At 38.2% G+C, this 19,514-nt stretch overlaps 1 protein-coding gene across 5 annotated transcripts in view; it reads right to left on the bottom strand.

The window, feature by feature from the left end:
• vps13d (vacuolar protein sorting 13 homolog D) overlaps positions 1-19,514 on the bottom strand; it is a 75,051-nt gene that overhangs the window by 11,234 nt on the left and 44,303 nt on the right. For 3 of the 5 annotated variants that reach the window (XM_028453113.1, XM_028453114.1, XM_028453115.1), the window contains exons 40-60: positions 18,711-18,776; positions 16,346-16,451; positions 14,800-14,952; positions 14,514-14,649; positions 14,372-14,419; positions 12,220-12,370; positions 11,809-12,025; positions 11,470-11,720; positions 11,181-11,372; positions 10,640-10,766; positions 10,402-10,544; positions 10,067-10,197; positions 9,660-9,835; positions 9,343-9,466; positions 8,767-9,002; positions 8,575-8,677; positions 8,208-8,365; positions 8,019-8,127; positions 7,680-7,850; positions 6,637-6,741; positions 6,349-6,498 (exon numbers count right to left, since the gene is read on the bottom strand). In XM_028453113.1, the coding sequence (XP_028308914.1) occupies positions 6,349-6,498; positions 6,637-6,741; positions 7,680-7,850; positions 8,019-8,127; positions 8,208-8,365; positions 8,575-8,677; positions 8,767-9,002; positions 9,343-9,466; positions 9,660-9,835; positions 10,067-10,197; positions 10,402-10,544; positions 10,640-10,766; positions 11,181-11,372; positions 11,470-11,720; positions 11,809-12,025; positions 12,220-12,370; positions 14,372-14,419; positions 14,514-14,649; positions 14,800-14,952; positions 16,346-16,451; positions 18,711-18,776 (3,053 nt within the window). The remainder of the gene's footprint in view (positions 1-6,348; positions 6,499-6,636; positions 6,742-7,679; positions 7,851-8,018; positions 8,128-8,207; positions 8,366-8,574; positions 8,678-8,766; positions 9,003-9,342; positions 9,467-9,659; positions 9,836-10,066; positions 10,198-10,401; positions 10,545-10,639; positions 10,767-11,180; positions 11,373-11,469; positions 11,721-11,808; positions 12,026-12,219; positions 12,371-14,371; positions 14,420-14,513; positions 14,650-14,799; positions 14,953-16,345; positions 16,452-18,710; positions 18,777-19,514) is intronic. The other 2 variants (XM_028453118.1, XM_028453116.1) reach the window with 1 other exon arrangement.

Here is a 19,514-nt window from a genome sequence, read left to right on the forward strand (position 1 = left end):
AATGACAATACATATATATAAACACTTAAAATGTAAAGTGTTTTTTGTGTTTAATACATACTTGCCAACCCTCCCGATTTTCTCCTGATTTCTGCCCGACATTGTCCGGGCGGACCATCCTTCACTGAGCGTTGTTTCCAGCCGGACAATAATAACGATTACACCGCATAAGAAGAAGAAGAGTCTTCTTCCTCTTCTTATGCAGTGTAATTATATTATTGTAATAATAATATTGTTGTAATAACAATAACGATTACACCGCATAAGAAGAGGTGTAATCGTTATTATTGTCCGGCCGGAAACGACGCTCAGTGAAGGATGGTCCGCCCGGACAATGTCAGTGAGGAAATCTGGAGAAAATCAAATCCAACCATGTGTAGGGAAGTGTTTCTGTTATGGTTATAGCCGTTGTTGTATAGGCTATGTTTAATTCTCCTTTTGTTGATTATTTTTATTTCAAGCATACATTGCATAGATTGATGGATAATTTATGCAATGTATGCCTTTTTTGTTTAATTTTATGTTATTTATTGTATTTATTCTACTACTACCACCATTTACCATTTGCACGGGTACTGTGGAATTTGTTCTTTACTTTATATGTGTTTTTCAAATAAAAGAACACTGTGAAATTGAATTATTTCATTTTCTCTTTAAAAAGCAAACTACCCCCCCCCCCCCCCCCTTTTGAAAATCTCCCTAATTATTATTTAAGTGTGTATCAAACTGGTAGCCCTTTGCATTAATCAGTACCCAAAAAGTAGCTCTTGGTTTCAAAAAGGTTGGTGACCCCTGTGTTACACTATGCAAACAACATTGTGCTGGTATAGGAATAATTATACTGAAGGAACTCGCTCTGATTTTATTTAATTTTCAAAAATGGATGCTCTCAGAGTAATAAGCTATAATATCAAAGGAATCCATAGTCCTGTAAAACGAAAGAAAATTCTTGGTCAGTTAAAAAAGTAGAATTGTCATATTGCATACCTGCAGGAAACACACCTGTCTGATGTTGAGCATGACAAGTTAAAGAGGTCCTGGGCGAACCAGGTATTTTATTCCTCTCATCGGTCTGGCAGGAAAAGAGGTGTTGCTATTTTAGTGCATAGGCAGGTGAATTTCACTCCATTGACCATTCATAAAGATCCAGAAGGGAGGTATATTTTAGTTAATGGAGTTATTGATGGTGTACTGGTCTCCCTTTTCAACATTTATGCTCCTAATGAGGACGAGCCAAACTTTATACATAATATTTTCAATGTTGTGCTCCAAAAGAGCTCAGGTATATTACTGTTAGGAGGGGACTTTAATTGTGTCATGTCGCCACACATTGATAGACAGACTAGCTCCAAAAGCCCTGTCTCTCAAATGAGCAAAGCTTTAAAACAACTTTCGACAGAACTCGGTCTAATAGATGTCTGGAGAAATAAGTTCCCTCGGACGAGAGATTTTACGTTTTATTCACACAGGCACTCATCATACTCCAGAATAGACCTTTTTTTCACCTCTAAAACTGAATTACATAGAATAGAAAACACTGAAATTTTTCCAATTACCCTATCTGATCATGCACCTTTAGTAGTAACATGGAACTTGGGACAGTTACCAAAAATTAAACGCTGGAGATTGAATGCCTCACTTTTAAATGATAAGGAATTCTGTAATTTTATAAACACTGAACTGGAGACCTATTTGGAGATAAATACTACACCTGGAATGTCACCCCTCATTTTGTGGGATTGTGCTAAGGCTTATATCAGAGGTCGAATAATATCATTTGCGAGTGCCAAGAAAAAGAAAAAAGAGGCTAGACAGTGTGAATTGGAGAACCGTATACGTCTGTTAGAACAACAACATAAAAGGACACGAGCTGCGGATGTGCTCAGTGAGCTTAAATCATTACGCAGAGACCTTGACAGCCTGGTCACTGAAAAAATAGAGGGTAATTTAAGATTTACTAAACAAAAGTACTATGAAAATGGCAATAGGGCAAGTAGACTATTGGCGATTAGGCTTAAGAAACAGCAGTCTTCAAGCATAGTCCAAAAATTAAAATGCGATCAAAAAATAATTACTAAACCAGGTCAAATTGCCGACTGCTTTGCAAATTTTTATAAATCTCTTTATAAAAATAATGACACATGTAACGATGACAATTTAATATCAGATTTTTTAAAGAGTATCCAGAAAAAAACTCTCCCTGGACCATTAGCAACACAATTAGATGAACCAATCCAAGAACAGGAAGTTAAACAGGTGATATCAAATTTAAAAAGTAATAAAAGTCCAGGCCCAGACGGCTTCATTAATGAATTCTATAAACTATATAAGGAAAAAGTGACTCCCCTATTGTTAAAGGCTTACCAACATGCATTGCAAACCGAAACCATGGCGCCTTCCTGGAATAATGCTTCAATTGTTGTAATACATAAGGAGGGAAAAGATCCGACAATTTGTCAATCCTACAGACCGATATCATTACTGAACACCGATTTACGTATTCTTACAGCGATATTAGCCAAACGTCTCAGTAAAATTATTACAGAGGTGATACATCCAGACCAAACAGGATTCATGACAGGAAGACACTATGGGGACAATGTTCGTAGGCTTTTGAATTTGATGTCCTATTCAAAAACGAAACAAGAAGAAGCTATGATATTGTCTCTAGATGCCCAAAAAGCATTCGACCGTGTGTCCTGGCAGTACTTAAGACACACACTGGAAAGATTTCAATTTGGCCCAAATTTCATTAAATGGATACAGATTTTATATTCTAACCCATTGGCTGCAGTAAAAGTGAATGGAACAATGTCTAACAGATTCACACTGGAACGTGGCTGTCGTCAGGGTTGCTCACTGTCGCCCCTGCTGTTCAATATAAGTATTGAACCTTTAGCACAGTTAATTAGAGACGACAATGATATCCAGGGATTTTCAATAAATGGTCAACAACATAAGTTATCGATTTATGCTGATGACATACTATTATATATCTCCAATCCAACAGCAACAATTCCCCATCTTAAGGACCTAATCAGTAATTATGGTTATCTTTCAGGCTATAAAGTCAATATTGATAAAACACTGGCAATGGATATTGTAGGAAATATATCACAAACCGTTAAAGACCAGAGTGGCTTTAAATGGCCTAAAGATGGTATTAAATACTTGGGCATTCAAATTCCTCCATCACTAATTGATCTGTATAATACAAACTACAAGGTGATAATAGGGAAAATTAAAAAAGACCTGGAACGATGGACAGCCCTGCCTCTATCTCTCTTAGGTCGAATAGAAAGTATTCGTATGAATGTGCTACCACGACTCTTATACCTCTTTCAAATGCTGCCGATAAATATTCCAAATTCTGCTTTTGATGAGGTAGACAAGATGTTTTCCAAATTTATATGGCAATGCAAACGACCTAGGATCAAATGGCAAACTCTAAAAGTATCAAAATCTCGAGGGGGACTTGCTGTCCCTAATCTTAAACACTATTTATGGGCAGCTCAAATGAGACCTCTGATTGTGTGGATGCAGGACTTGTCTGATACACGTTGGCTCGATATTGAAAAAAATTTGTGTAGCAGACCGTTGGAGGCTCTCCCTTTCTCTGACATTCCATTCAAAGATATTCGTATGGGTGAATGGACCATGATCACACTAAAGATCTGGCGTAAAATAAAGCAGTCGTTTGGCTTGCCAAAAGAAATTTCAGCCCTTTCTGATGTTTCTTCCCTCCAAGGCTTTGCCCCGTCTACCATCGATAGGGGCTTTAAAACTTGGTCAACTTCTGGGCTTAGCAAACTCCATCATCTTGTGCATAATGGGTGTTTGAAGTCATTTGAACAATTAAGGGGTCAGTTTCGGCTTCCCTCCTCGGATTTCTTTCGATATCTACAATTAAGAAGCTTTTTGACAAAACATAAAGAATGGGTAAAAGTGTTAGAACCATCACCTGTTGAGGCTATTCTTATGAAAATACAACAAGGTAATCAACCTCTAAAGACTATCAATCATTTTTACAAGGCTTTTCTAAATTTGAATACAAACAATATGTCTAATATAAGGATAAAGTGGGAGGCTGAGATTGGCATTGAAATTACTGAGGAGAGGTGGGATGAAATCTGCTCCGAAGCACACCTGGTGACCAACTCCAGTTCGTGGAGAGAGTTTAAATGGAAAATATTAACAAGATACTTCAGGACACCAGAAATAACTTCAAAAATGAATCCAGTAAGTCCTGATACTTCTTGGCGAAATTGTAGTACTGAGCTTGGGAGTCATACTCATATTTTTTGGACTTGTCCAAAGATTAGTCCTTTTTGGAATAATGTCTTCACTGCCCTCAACACAGTATTCGGTCAACCATTTTCTAAAGAGCCACAAGTGGCTATTTTAGGTACAATTCCTGATGGGTTTGTAGGAAATAGCAGAAAATATCTGCTAAGAATTCTGCTGACAGCTGCACTCAAATGTATCACCATCAAGTGGCTGCAGTCGGACCCACCTACTTATTCTAATTGGATTGAGAAAGTGAGAGAAATTTTAATCTTAATAAAAATTGAGTTCTAAAAAAAAAAAAAATATATATACTTAAGTTAATTCCTTTTTGACTGATTGTTGTGGGCCTTGTTTTATATGTCAGGTTTTTATGTTAGTCCTGGATCACCTACCACTCTCGACCACTAGATGGCGAGCCACCACCCAACCACCGCCGCATCTCGGTAGGAATATTTGATCTTTTTGTTTCCTCGGACACTCGGATCTAATACTTGGAATATACCCAGGGGACCTTTTCTGTTTTGTATTTTTTCCCCCAATGCGAAAGAACTTTGCGAAACCCTTCGCTTTCCAACTTGGCGAAATCAAACAAACTGAACTGAACTCACCAAAGGAAAAGAACCTTGAACTGAACTTTGACTACAAGTTTTGAAAGAAGAAAATATTGTCTTTGTTTTGTAATTGTATTTTGGTTGTTTGTTTATTGCCAATACCTGATTATTAATAACAACTAAATAATATATATCAATATAAATTGACTCCAAATATCTTTACTATATATAATATCTTTAATATACTGTACATATACTAAAACGAAATCCTTGTGTCTGTGTCCAATTATTCACACACCTTGGCTCTACAGCCGAACCTATTTCTGTTGACCTTTTTCGCAGTCAGTTCCTGAGCCCTAGTGTGTTATTGATTTGTTACATTAGCAAAATAATAATGATGTTTCCATCAAAAGCCCGGTCTTAGTGTTGTTTTTGTAGTTTTACAGAAGGAAACCAATGTTGAGGTGTCACTAAAGCAAAAAAATTGCTTCAAAGTCACTAATAAATTTTTTCAGGAAAAGCCGTTTTTCTCAGCTTTTTAGAGCACATTTTGGAGTGTGCACACGGGAGGGAGGGAAAGAAGGGGTTGTCGGCAGGACAAAATATAATGGCAGCTGATTGGTTCTTTCCAATGGCAGGAACCAATGACAGGGATTGGTCAGAATTTTTACACAATTGCAGCTGCTTTAGATTTTGATTGATTTCGTTATTTTTCCTGAATACGTAAATAATCTATTGACTACTTTCAAGATGGCAGGACCATTTTACTCGGTATGACATGAAGGCTTTCTAACAGGATTGCAGAATATAGATTTAAGTATTTAAGTTTTTAGAAATACTACTTGACTTAGAACAGGAAAAGTTTAGTCTGATTTCAGATCACACGGTGAAAAACATAGTGTAAGTAAATATCTGGCTTCCACTGTAAATACAAGAATAATAATAAAGACTTTGAATTGTGATTTTCTCAACCTCTCATCTAAACATATCAGTACTACTATAACATTTGAATACAAACACACTAACAAAAAATGTAATGCATAAATATAATATATAACTTTTTTCACACTGCCGCGATGAAAGCTTGGATAGTCAAAATGAATAAAAGCACAAATACATTTAGGTACATTGTTGCTTCATGGCTATACAGTTTTGGCTTGAAAATGTATGAAATGTTGCTGTGTGTGTGTTTTGTGTCCATCAGACTGTAGTTTATCATATTTTATTCTTCAGAGAAGCCTTGTAAGGGGAGAAGGTTGAAAAAAAAAAAAAACATTTGTTTACGTGCCATGTGGCCCCTTTTAACTTTGAGCCCCTACCCCTTCAAGATCATGATGTGATGACTGCATGTTGCCTTCATTATTTAAGCTGTATGTGTGAGTAGAGACTACTTTTTGTGTACTGCTGCATACAGATTTCATCACCAAATGTTTATATAGTGCTTATCATCCTTTAAACAGCAGTAGTGACACTTTCAATAAACAAACAAACAAACAAACGCAGAGCTCACCTGAATGTTCTGAATGCTGAGCTCCAACACCTCATTGGCAGCAGTGCGTGTGAAGTGGACATCAATACCAGAAAATGTAGCGAACACAAGCTCTTCAGGTACTTTGTTTACCAGAGACACACCAAGACCCTCCTCCAGATTCACCAAAATCTGAGAATGTTCACAAAGGTGAAATAATGGTACAAAAGTGAAAGACATTCAAATCTCAAATATTCTTGTTATACATAGAAAAATTGTAATAATCTCAAGTAACTAACAATAAATTAAGTCTGAAAGACTGAGAGGTACCTCCAACTCCTTCTCAGGTTCTTTCTTCTTGGTGGCTTCTTTGCTTTTATTCTGATCAGTGCTGGGTGAACTTTGGACAATTCTCCTCTGATTAAAGTCACTGATCTGAAAATAGTAACAAGTCAAATACGAGGTTACCAAACATTCAAATGCAACGATGTGCAATTAACAGACCACATAACAGGAAAGTAAAAAGGCATTTTTGATAATAACTATGATAAAAATTATGAGCCAAATATTTTACAGCAGTAAGTTATGTTAAAAATTAAAATGAGGAGACATCGGTGTGATTTAAAAATGTAAAATCAGTGGATTGCAGAAAACCGAAGTGCTCTGTAAATGGTTTGATAAAAGTTTAAATTGATTACAATTTTGAAATTATTCTAGGCCAAAAGAACACCTTGCTGCTGTTAACCTTTATAATAATTACATTAAATTGATAATGTAAATGCTTGAGAATTTTTACATACACTACTGGTCAAAGGTTTTAGAACACCACACATTTTCCAGTTTATTTTACTGAAAATTATTCAGTTCATTGTGTCATTGCACTCTGAAATGAAACCATAGAACAATTAAGCAATTTGAGTTGAAAAAGAAATCATGGAATCCATGAACAATACTGTTCACCTGATGCTCATGAGGGTCTGGTACCACAGTGTGTTCCAACACTGCTTTTATGCAGACGGAGGGGGTTGGAAGTAAATCAAAAAATGTTGGAACACCTGTACAAATTAGTAGCACCAGCTTTCAAGGCTGATTTAACCTTCATTACTGCAGAACAGCTTTAAATCGTGAATCCACTTCGTGTTCCCTGAAAAAGGCCGATTTGTATAATTCTGAAATGTACATTATTTTTCAGTTTTGGGTAACCAAACCCTTTTTTTAACCTCTGGCTGTTCAGTATTTACCTTTGTACCATTTCAAGCTATTCATTGGACTTGCACGACTTGAATTGTAATAAATAACTGGAAAAATTAGGATGTTCTAAAACTTTTGAATGTATTCTCTTTGGAACCTTGCCGAGCTGTCACTTTCCTCACCTGCAGGACACGTGTGGGTCCATCTGGGAGCACTTGTACTGACAGCACTCCAGACCCAGGTCTCATCTTTTGGTTGATGAACTGTTGCTCGGGACTAAGCTCCAGGAGACATGAATCTGGTCCCAGAACCACCTCTGCACCGTCATAGAGGCCTGTCACACCACCTTTCACCTGATGGGTTTAAGCCACACGTCAGTCAGAGGACAAAAAATAATTCAAATTTAGATTGCATCACCAACCTATCTCAGGACTTAAGTGTAATGGTGGTTTTAGGAACAGAACTAGAATACTCACAAAAAGTTTTACATCAAGCACATACATGTAAATTGTTACTCTTACCTGTACTACAAGTCGGGGCAGACCACATGTCAGCATGCCTGAGCTGAAGTACCAGGTCTGGGTGGTGCTACGACGCGAGTCTGGCCTCCGGAGCATTAATGGTTCATAACTGGGTGAAGCGAATAAAGAACGTCTGAGTCACTCTAAACAAGCTCTGAGACAATTATTAGTCATAACTACAGTACCTACCTGTTGTCAGTAACTGCTGCAAGTCCAGCAATGTCCAGAACCAGAGATGAGTCTAGTGGACGTGGTTGGGCTGGTTTGCTTTGTGGAGGAGACGAACCTTCATGGCAAAGCATGCCAGTTCCACTCATCCTCCACAGCTGGGAGCGCTTACCTGGCTCCTACATTAATACATTAGATTTTAGTGCACATCAGTTCATATTTTTCTCACTTAAACTTAATGTAATGTAATGTTTTTCCCCTCACTCTCTTTAATTTTGCTTTCCAATAATTCAGTTTGAAAAATCATTATAATTTAAAAGAAATAAGAAGTTTATCTTTATCTGAAGTTTTATAACATTTATGTTTCAATGTCATACAAAAACAATACCTTTTTCCTAAGGATGACTCTTTGAGTCTTGGTGTCCACATCAAGAACCAATTCAGAAGCATTTAAAGGCCGTTTCATTCCGATGGATCTTTTCTCTGCAATCCTGGACACAAGAAAAACATGCTGCTGTAACATTCTGCTTTGAATAAAAAAAGAATGTTTAATTCAGTCAGATGTGTCACTGATCCCCACCTTGAGAAAGTGTGTGTAGCTGCAATGTAAATGAAGTTCTCATAGTACAGTTTATTGTATTCCCTGAAGAAGTTCATGTCGGCTGTGACTTCAGATGATCCAGCTCCTTTCACAATGAGAGTGAGGTAGGGCGGCAGGGTAGGCTCGTCACAGGCGTAATCTAGTACTGAACTGGCCTTTACTTCTGTGTGCAGCCGGATGTCAGCTACTCCATGCTGATGGAACTGGATAGGCACCTGAAAGAATTCAAAAACTAAGTTTGTTTTTTTTTGTGTTATTGAGTCTTGCTTCATATCAACAGATTGATGCACTTTTGAGTAATTTTCAAACTTTCAAAATTTACAAAATATTGCTATGGCTACAGACAAATTGATTAGAAGCATTAATCAGTTTCTTCCACATCTGATCCCGGCTATATTAAAACCTAGTCTAAATCAGAAAACATCTGAAGTTTTTCAAAGTGACCTCAGTGTGAACTGTCATGTGGCATTTATCTGACACAAACCTGTTATATTTTGTGATTGCCAAAGAGCCCTCTTTTTTTCAGTAAAAAAAGTTAAAGGAGCTAATTTTCACCTCAGAGATGTTGTCAATGCGGAAAGGTGGGGGCAGCTGGTCAGTGTCAGTGAAGGAAATCAGGTATGTGGCCCCTTTGAGGGTAATCTCTGTTCGCAGGAAGAAGCAGTTTCCCATTGTGTCCCTATTGATACAAGATTATAGATAGCACCATTTAGAGACTGAATATGAGTGAAGACAAGTAAAAGTGTGCCATTTCTGAGTGTAGAATTTATTTTCAAAGAACTCAAACAAACTAACAAAAAGACACTAATCCAATTATTGGAATTATTGGAGTGATTAAATTGTGTTGATATGGCTGTATGAGTGTAAATCACCTCATGTTGACATGGAATGACTTTGGCTTGTTAACCTCAAAGCCTCCAGACCAAGTGCAGTGTTGCATGTCCATGACGCGAACACACAGGAGCTGGTCGTAATCATTTCTGGGCCAGTGGAAGACAACACTGGAGCCGGGAAGGGTGGAGATGTAACCCTCTGGGTTGGTTGTGCCCTGTGACACATTCATTTACAAAATAATATGTTGTTGTTCAACTCTACAGGTTTCAGTTTCACACTGTTTTAAAAAGTTAAAGTCATTAAAATATATGACTGGACAGACATTAGACAACAGATCTGAAGTGCTATCAAAATTGAGATGTGAGATCAACAAATGAGATGTTTTGCTTCAGCGTAGAAAACTAGAAAATTCTACATTCAGTTATTTTACAGTTGCAGTTCTCACCTTTCCCCTCGCAAACTCTCTCTGAGCAAAAGCCAGTTTGTGTGTAGAGCAATTGTCCAGTAGGTAGCGTGGGGCAAAAGTGACAATGTGCGTGTCCCTGTAGCGCCCTTTTCCTTTGCGCACACTGATACCTGCATTATGGACACAAAAAAATAATTTGATGAAGAAAAAGAGGAGAATCCTTAAGTATGTAATGTTTACATGAATAAACAATCCTTCATAAAGAGAAAAAAATAACTAGAATGACCAGTGTCTTTAATATACTTGGGCATTTTAATTGATTACATTCTTTCAAATGTTCACAAGATAAACCTTGTTCCTAAGTCCTAACTTGCCTATGTTATAGATGAGGCCTGGCCTGTTCCCATGTTGGATAACTTTGACTGCCCTCACTCCACTCCCACCATCCAGGGAGAATCCTTGGCACCAGCCTGGAACTCCCCCTGGGTGGATCCCTTTTCCAATTCTCATTGTACACCTGTAGAACACATGAATGAGTGGAGATTAAATGTATGTGTGAAGTAATGACACATTAATGACCACATAGCACAGTGGTCTGGCACATACTCTTACATGGCAGGTTGCTCCTTGTCAGTGTAGCAGAACAGTAATGGGCTAAGGCTCCGTGCCAGCTCATGCTCTTCAAACTGACCAGCTGCATCAGATTTTCCATTGTCCTGTCGAAATATTAACGGCAGACCTAAAGGATGAAAACATATTTAGAAAAAACAGCAAAATCAAGGTAAAGTTTAAACCAATTTTACCTAAAGCAGTAGTTTTCAACCTCTCTGCATGGCACACTACTGGGCTATTAGAGATCATCAGGTGTGCATTAAAAACTGTTCGACTTTACTTGGTTGATCAAAGATGTAAGTTATGCAAATATTACAACATGTTTTTATATAGTATGCGCAAACAATTAAAAATTCAGTATTCAGTAATGTAGATAGCACAACTCTTACCCTATAGAACAGTAGTTTAACAGGGTTCTGCTACTCATTTGAAAAAAAATAAAAGGCCTGCTCTGGCTTGACAAACACTGTTTTAAACACATACAAGAATAACATCCCAAAAGCTTGCTACAGTTTTCACTACGCTGAAGAAGAGACATTACCAGTTTTGTTGATCAGCCAGTAGGGGGCAGATATCAGGATCTTTAGAGCGCCTTGTGCCCTTAAGACAATGCGGATTGTAAGACAAAGCAGGCGTTTGTTTGTGTCATATAATCTCATTCGAACCACATAGTTCTGAGTTCCAGGAGGAATCAAGAGTTCTTTGCACAAAGGAAAGCTCTCGAGCAGGACTCCTACAAAATATGGTAATAATATTGTAAAAGGTAAGTTAAGTTTGCACCACATTATGATTCAATAGATGCCAATGAGCACGGCATAATCAGGACTAACCAAGCTCCATGTTTTGTGAGGTGTCTGCAGCATGAAGCACGGCCTCTTTCCCGGGTTTCAGTGTGCCTTTAATTGATGTTCCCTTGATGTAGTAGTTGATATCACATGGCAAAAGGTTTGCCAGTACCATGGTGGGCAGCAGGTAGATGTTGTGGCCTGGTTGTCGATAAATCTGCTTTGTGCTGCCAGAATCTTGCCTTTTGGCTGATTGCTGGTCAGGGTAGTTCTCCTTTTGGATAACCACACAAAATCTGGAAAACAGAGCAATTGTGAAACTGCTATATGATACTAAGAAGTAAAAAAACAAAAACGGGAAGACATTTTTTTGATTAAATGCACCTGAAGTTACTCTTCATGTTGTTGTCAAAGTCTGCTGACTGACACTCCCTTTTGCTGGTGCTGATCTCTCCTGGCCGTTCCACAGTGGTCCAGTGGATGGGGACCTTACAAAAGAACATGCCCAGACCTTTAGGTCGAGCCTGCAGCCGCCAGGAAGTTAAATGGAGGGGGACCGCTAGGGCCTGGCCAGGCAGAATGCGAGGCAACACAACTGGTTCTAACAACAGAAAACAAACAACTAGTTTCAGAAAACAATCAGAATCATTCACAACACATTTTCAGACATCTTTACTGTGCAGATGAATTAACATGAAAATCAAATAAAAATATGAAATAAACCTAACAATGAAAAACAAACCAGAATTAAGGGAAGTGTTATTATGCTAATGCTACATGCAAGGGTATACTTACTATCAGGTGCTGAGGGACTGTCAAATCGGACTTCCATTGGAACATCAAGTCGGTTCTTCACCAATAAAGCAGACCGCACAGTGACAACTTTCCGAGCACTGCCCTCCATTGTGATGGAAAAAACCACTCTGACAGGAGGCAGAGCTGAGAACTGATGAGGAGGGATTTCATAAAGAACATAACTTTTGATTACAAACATGTCAAATACAAATTTACATTTTCTTCTTGAATGGTTCTGATTAATTTCAAGGTAAAATTAATAAATAAATAATTGTCATACTTGGTAAGGCTTTATTTTGTTTAACTTTGAATCCAGAATATTTAGTTCGTATGCTCCAAATCTTTTTTTTGGGCTTAAATAATTAAGAAAATTACAATTTCCTCAAGCCCTTCAAAAAGAAAGCATTCAGTTATAACTAACACCTCCTCCCCAGACAACATCCACAGGCGGGTGCTGAGGGACTGTGCACACCAGCTCTTAGAGGTGATGACAGACATTTTTTAACACCTACACCATACAGGCAGCTGTGCCCACCTGCCCAAAAACCGTTACCATCAACCCTGTGCCCAGAAGCTCCGCAATGAAAACTCTGAATGACTATTGGCTACTGGCCCTCACCCACGATAGTCATGTAGAGTTTTAAGACTGGTCATTACCTGCATAAAGGACACTATTGTCAGTGTGGACCAACATCAATATGCAAACTGGAGAAACCGATTCACTTTTTGTGGTGCACACCACACTCACACCTGGAGAGCCAGGACTTCTATGTCGGCCGACTCTTTGGGGACTTCACATCAGCATTTAACACCATAATACCACAGACACTGATTCACAAACTCTCTACACTCAGAATGAACTACTAATAGCTGCGCGTGTAGACATGGTTGAGACCGCCCTATTTAAATGAACATTTTGCTCGTTCAACATTGGGAGGTGAATGCACAAAAGCACAAAATGACATTTGAAGAAGTTAAATTAGAGGTGGGTGGACTTCTCTGTCTGCTGCACAAACATTTAATAATGTAGAAAACAAAATTAAGAAAAAAGTTTTTTTTTTTTAAACAACTTTAAAACCTAATGATATTTTTTCCCCCTGATTTAATGTGGCTGTTCCGTCAGGTTCTTTAACATTGCTCTTATCAGTCCATGAAAAACAAGCAGATTTGGACAGAAACCGTCCTATATATCTGTTGATGACACTGATCTGAGTTAATACAGCATACAGTCTGTCAATCAGTCGATCAGCACCATTTGAAGATGATCTACTGGGCATCATCCAGCGGGTCTGAACCCACGAGCAGCTGATTCTGACATGACGCTCCTGCCATCAACACACAAGACAAGACACGAGAGTTCTACGGTCAAAACAGGGAGAAAAAGACACAAGCTCATTGGAGCGGTGCGTCCGAACCGACATCCATGGATCTCCGCGCACAGCGACCTTCGGCACCACAGCCACACCAGACTCCACACCTGCCGCCTCTGTGTTCAGTTTTTTCTCTCTTTCACACACACTTGTCTTTACTCTGCATTTTCTTATTCAGTGGCTGTTAATATTGACAATTGTTTTATTTCAATCATTTTCTTATAGGAGTCTTTTTGTCCATCTCCACTGTGTTTTGTGTAAACATTTACTGCAGCGGATCTCTGCGTGTGTTTGCACCTGCTTGTCAGTCGTACTATTTTAACGTGCTGAAAAAATCACTGCAAACAGTTCCAGGTTTGATGAATTGCATTGCGCCCACTGCATTAATTTATTTGCATTTCCTCCTCCCATTTTTCGCGCCCCTTATGAGATCCGCCTACTTTTATTCATCAGAGGGAAACACGCAAAATGGATTGTGGGCGCATTATGACGGGCAGAAGATACGCAGTCCTGATTCCCTGGGGTTTGTACCCCTTATAGGAGCATGGAGTGACGTTTGCCCCTAAATACCCCTAAACCTTTAGCAAATCCGCCCCTGAGTGCTATTGTTCTATTTTATTTATATATTTATTAAATACAAAAGCTTAACGGGGGACTCTGGTAGGTACTTTTGTTCTGTAGTTGTTCACATGAGCACAAACGGCTATTAAAAATCCTTGAAAACCAAAAGCACAAAAACAGTGGTAGATTAATCATACAATTTCTTGACTTGGCAGACTTACATAAACATGAGGGTGGATTATGTTGGTCCTACTAATAGGGCTTCCAACCTGTGCGAGAATTAATCAGATAAAAGCTCAGTATTAGAATAACAGCACCCTATTCCCAGGAGGTTGATGAAGGTCCCTGTACCATACTGCTTACAGTGTTGGAGGTGGTGTTCTTGTCTGGTGCTGCATAGCGAAAAAAAATTCCTACTTTGTCGACAGACACTGGCTTGACTTGTTCCCATCCAGACACCCGAACAAGCAGCTGGTGCAACTTCAGCTCATGAGTGTGCCTACACAAGCAGGTACAAGCGCCACAGAATTGTTAACACAAGAAGCAAGTATTGTAATGATTCTTAAAAAAAGATCATTAATATTAATAATAATAATAATAATAATAATAATAATATGTCCGAAAACTTGAAAATAATTCAATTCTTCACCTGTGACGGAGTTTCTCACGCGCCTCAAACTCAAAGGGGATCTCCTCCCCGGGTAGCACCTCTTTCCACTGACTGATATTGTGAGTATCATCAGTTCCTTGACTGTGAACATCAGAAATGGAGTCTGCACTACTGCTGTGAGATAGGGCCACTCTGAGGAAACAAGGCATTCATTTAAAATAAGTTTCACAGCAATAGTAAATGCAACACTTTTATTTAGTACATGTAAAGTATTTAATCTGGTGGTAAGAAACTTAAGAGATGAAACTTTGCATGAAAATGCTTGTGCTAAATCCAATGCAACAAACTCCTTTGATTTGTGCAACAATTGCAATTGGAGAAGCGCGGAAAATTTGGCCATGGAAGACTTTCAGCCAAAAACCAAAATTAAACTTTTGGGCCATTTTGTGGTAAAAATTTTCTAACCGAAACCACCTGACCGATACAGGATGTGTGATGATGCAAGCAAACACCGCGGTCAGCGTGCACGCTTGTCTGAAAACGGGCCAACTTGGATCGGCTGTATTTCAATAAATCTGAGCACTAAAGCGTTGTCTGAGCAGAGTTTGAGACAGGGCATGTACGTGCGATTTATGTTCCTGTATTATGCTGACATGGCAGTTACGTGTAGCCCTCCATCAACAAGGACCACACGGCAGCCTCACGCGCAGCTGCGCATCAAAAGCATGAATCCAGTTTCGGAGTCTGTCAGCGCTACGTTTCACAATGATCTTCTGCACTTCATCACAACTGTACTTAAATGATGAGATTACACCAACTCGCACAAGAAAGCAGAGCACATGCTTAGAGACGCACACGGAGCAGGAAAGGAGAGCAGAGCTCACAGAGTCACTGCAATGAAGCAGAAAAGCTGCTCTTCATCAAGAACTTAAATGTACTTTGTGTTTTAACGAGAAAACATATTTTACTCTCTTTCAGCAGCCCAGTCCGTTTTAGGCCTGTGCATTATTATTTAATGTATGAGTGGGGTCATTTTATGCATTGTTGGAATGTCAGTGTTAAATAAACATTTTCGTATTTTTAATAATTTTATTCTTTGAAGCAATAATATTAATTTATCCAATTGCAATGTTTTAATTTTAGTGAGGTTAGTGCACATTTATAGCCATGAATGCAATGAGACTAAAAATTTGCACAATCATTTATTTCAGTGTTTTGGGCCTTGGATTTCTCATTTTCAGTTTTAGCCAAAAAATTTCATTTTGGTGCATCTCTAATTATAATGCATTTTAAAATGAAGCAACAATAACTCAAGTTAAATATTAGCAGATCCATTTCTAGCTCTACGAGGAAAACCTAGCAGATACACCATAAGTGAGTGAGTGAGTGAGTGAGTGAGTCAGTTATCAAAAAATCAACTTCAGTGACAGTTTTGGGCTTAATCATAGAAATCAGTATTTCCACTTGCCACACCTATAGCAAAAATCACATGAGAGTGTGTAAATATGCTCTAAAATCCATACACCATCACATAAACTGTAACAGCTATAGTTTTGTACTAGTAGACAGTTGTAGTTGCACCTACCTTGTGGGGGTTGTTGTAAGAGTTGCAAACCACATAGTACAGCCTGTGTGGTTGCGTAGAGCATAGGGAACAAATGGCTGCCTTCTTTTGGATAGCTTAACATTTGCTGGGGAAAAAAAAGTTGGAACCCAATCAAATTTGTGTGCTTGTTTTATCACAGCATTTAATACTAAATTGTATTACGACAGTTATGCATGTACTGTTAAGTTGGATTTAATAAGCAGGAAAGTGGAAGGTGGAAAAGCTCTTTACTAACTCTACACAAGGTAATCATTCACATAATCAGCAGTTGAGTACCCATAAGTATAATGACCAGCCTTTGTAAATTGTGCTGCATCTATAACTCACTTTTAAGCAGTTACCTAATGTGATGGCCAGCCTGTCATTGCCCAATCCCGTTAGATCTCGGAAGCTAAGCAGGTCTGGGCCTGGTTAGTAGTTGAATGGGAGACCACTGAGAATTCCAGGTGCCACAGTCACCCCAGTGGTATCTGTCATTGTGCCCTTGGGCAAGGCACTTCACCTACATTGCCTAGTATGAATGTAGTGTGTGAGTGAGTGTTGGTGGTGGTCGGAGGGGCCGATGGCACACTATGGCAGCCTCGCATCTGTCAGTCTGCCCCAGGGCAGCTGTGGCTACAATAGTAGTTTACCACCACTAAGTGTGGAGTGAAAGAATAATGCCTTAATTCTGTAAAGCGACTTTGAGTGTCTATGATAAAGCGCTATATAAAACTGATGCATTATTATTATTATGATGGGGAAACAGTGTTTGAAACATTCTGTAACAGCGAAATATATGTCAAGTAAAGTAAAAATCTAAGATGTTTTTGAAGTAATCAGCTCCATCTAAGACAGACACTATGATATTGTGGTGGAACACATCAGTCATTTGATAAAAAGAAGTCTTGCTTCATGAAAAGACCAGTAATCTGTGTGACTTTCTCTCCTTCCAAAGAGAATAACAATACATTATTTGACATATTTTTAAGGCTTGATAATCCTTAGAAAATATGACATCAAGGAACTACGTTTTATGATGATGTACATGATGCCAAGTGCAAGAAAGCTATAGCTATATTTGTCTTGACCCCATATTATTTCTTGATTTCAAAAGCCAGGCTTTGGTGATTCATTTTGTGCTTCTGCAACAACTGGTTTAGTAAACAGCTCCCAGCAATGCTGTGTAGTACACTAAACTTATGTGTGTTGTTTTTAATATGATTCATTTATCAATAGTGCTTCATTTACAGCTCTCAGGCTCCTGCTTGATTGGTAGGCAGAGATAAAACAGTTATTTTATAGTTGAAGGTTGGTGAGCACTGTACTCAAGCATATAGAGTTCATGTTTCCCAACTACTGGTCACATGATGCGAACTTGATAACAGTCATGCTTTACATGTAAAATGACACACAAAGACTTAAACAGGGGTAAAAGAAGAGACAACAAAAGACAGAACTTATCTGATTAATTTAGACAGTTACTACTTACCGTAGTCTGGGTATAGAGCAGTGTTAATTTTGTTGACAAAGTGTTTGTCATAGTTTTCATCAAGTACATTTTTTTTAAGTGACAATAACTGGACTATGACTAATTTAAAAGAAATTCACGTGAAAGACAACTATATCAAAATGTAATATTTTTTGTCAATGAATAGAAACGAAAATATGATTTCATCACATGGGACAAAATCCAATCAGAGCTCATTATTATGTGGTCTTATGCAATGATCACATCAAATCTGTTTAATACCATCCCATATCAGGCTGGTAAGTGGTAATTTAATCTTTTAGAAAATGCTTTAACTCCTACTCTGTATATTTTAGTCGACTATATCTGTAATTGATCATTTAGTCGACTAAAACTAGACTATAACTCCATAACTGGATCCTCAAATGTAAATGAAAAAGAAATAGTGGCCTATACGACGTAAGATACGGTAAGAAATAAAGTTTCTGCATAATTTAGGCAGTTGTGCTCACTGGTTGGAATCCAACCTGGGCAATCACTATGGGATGTTGAGTAAGTGCCTTAACCCTTACTGCTTGTGTTGTACGTCACTTTGGAAAGTAATCTAATCTAATCTAAACTTGTATGATACAATTTAAATATATTACCTATTTTTGGTGCAGTTTACACACAGGTTTGATACAGTAGAAGTAAGCAAACATGGAGGGTATAGAATGACTGTCATTTCATACAGCAACAATGGCTTCTGATGACAACCGTAGTACTGTAGCTAAATGTGTAACACATATTCAATACGTTCAAAATGTATTTCTACTAATAATGACTCAGAGAGGTAAGAACCACTGTCCTGTGAAGCTTAATGAGCTATAAGGAGGACTACAGTCTCAATTGTACCTCTGGAGTCAACGTGCTGCTCGAGGCAGGTCAAGCTGGCTGTTCTAAGGTGAGCAAGAGATGCACCTGACAGCAGAGAGAGAAAGTTAACACACAACAGAAACACGTGCAAAGGAACACACAACAGGGTTAGGAGGTCAATTCACTCTTATTAAATCATTCACAAACACACCACGCATTAACTCCTACTTTATTAACTATTAAAGTTGGAAGTGATGTTCTTTAAACTGATGTTTTCACTTAGGCATTTATTGGTACTTTTGGCTATTTGTCAAGGTAGCTCAGAGAGATCAAGCGCTTTTTAAGGATTTGTTTTTATGTTAGAGTTTTCCAACCAAAAAAGTCAAACTTGACCAAACTGTGTTTCATAATGTTTTCACATCTGAGTTTATGCACAGGATATGCACACCTCCTTAGTAAAGACTTGCTCAGCTGTCTCACCTTGAAAAATGCATCACATTTTTCCAATGCTCCTTTGCCAGGTATTTTGGATATTTAGATTTCCGGAAAATAACTATTTATGTTTTGTAATAACTACAGGCTACAGCTTCTCATGTCCCTTTTTTTTTTTTTTTGCTTAGCGGCAACCCATCAAGTTTTGTTACACTGTAATTAATCCACCAACACAACGTGAGACTGATGCTCATGTAACTTGAATATTCATGTTTTGCAATCACATGATGTTATTGTAGGAGCCTGTAATTGCTACTCAGTGTAGGAACTAAAGGGTTTACAAAAAAGCTGTATGATTTACCTTGTTTTATTAATGCAACAATAATACACATTTATTGCTTCATTTTCCAC

This window comes from Gouania willdenowi, chromosome 7, assembly GCF_900634775.1.
Source record: "Gouania willdenowi chromosome 7, fGouWil2.1, whole genome shotgun sequence".
In the NCBI taxonomy this organism is placed as follows: Eukaryota; Metazoa; Chordata; class Actinopteri; order Blenniiformes; family Gobiesocidae; genus Gouania; species Gouania willdenowi.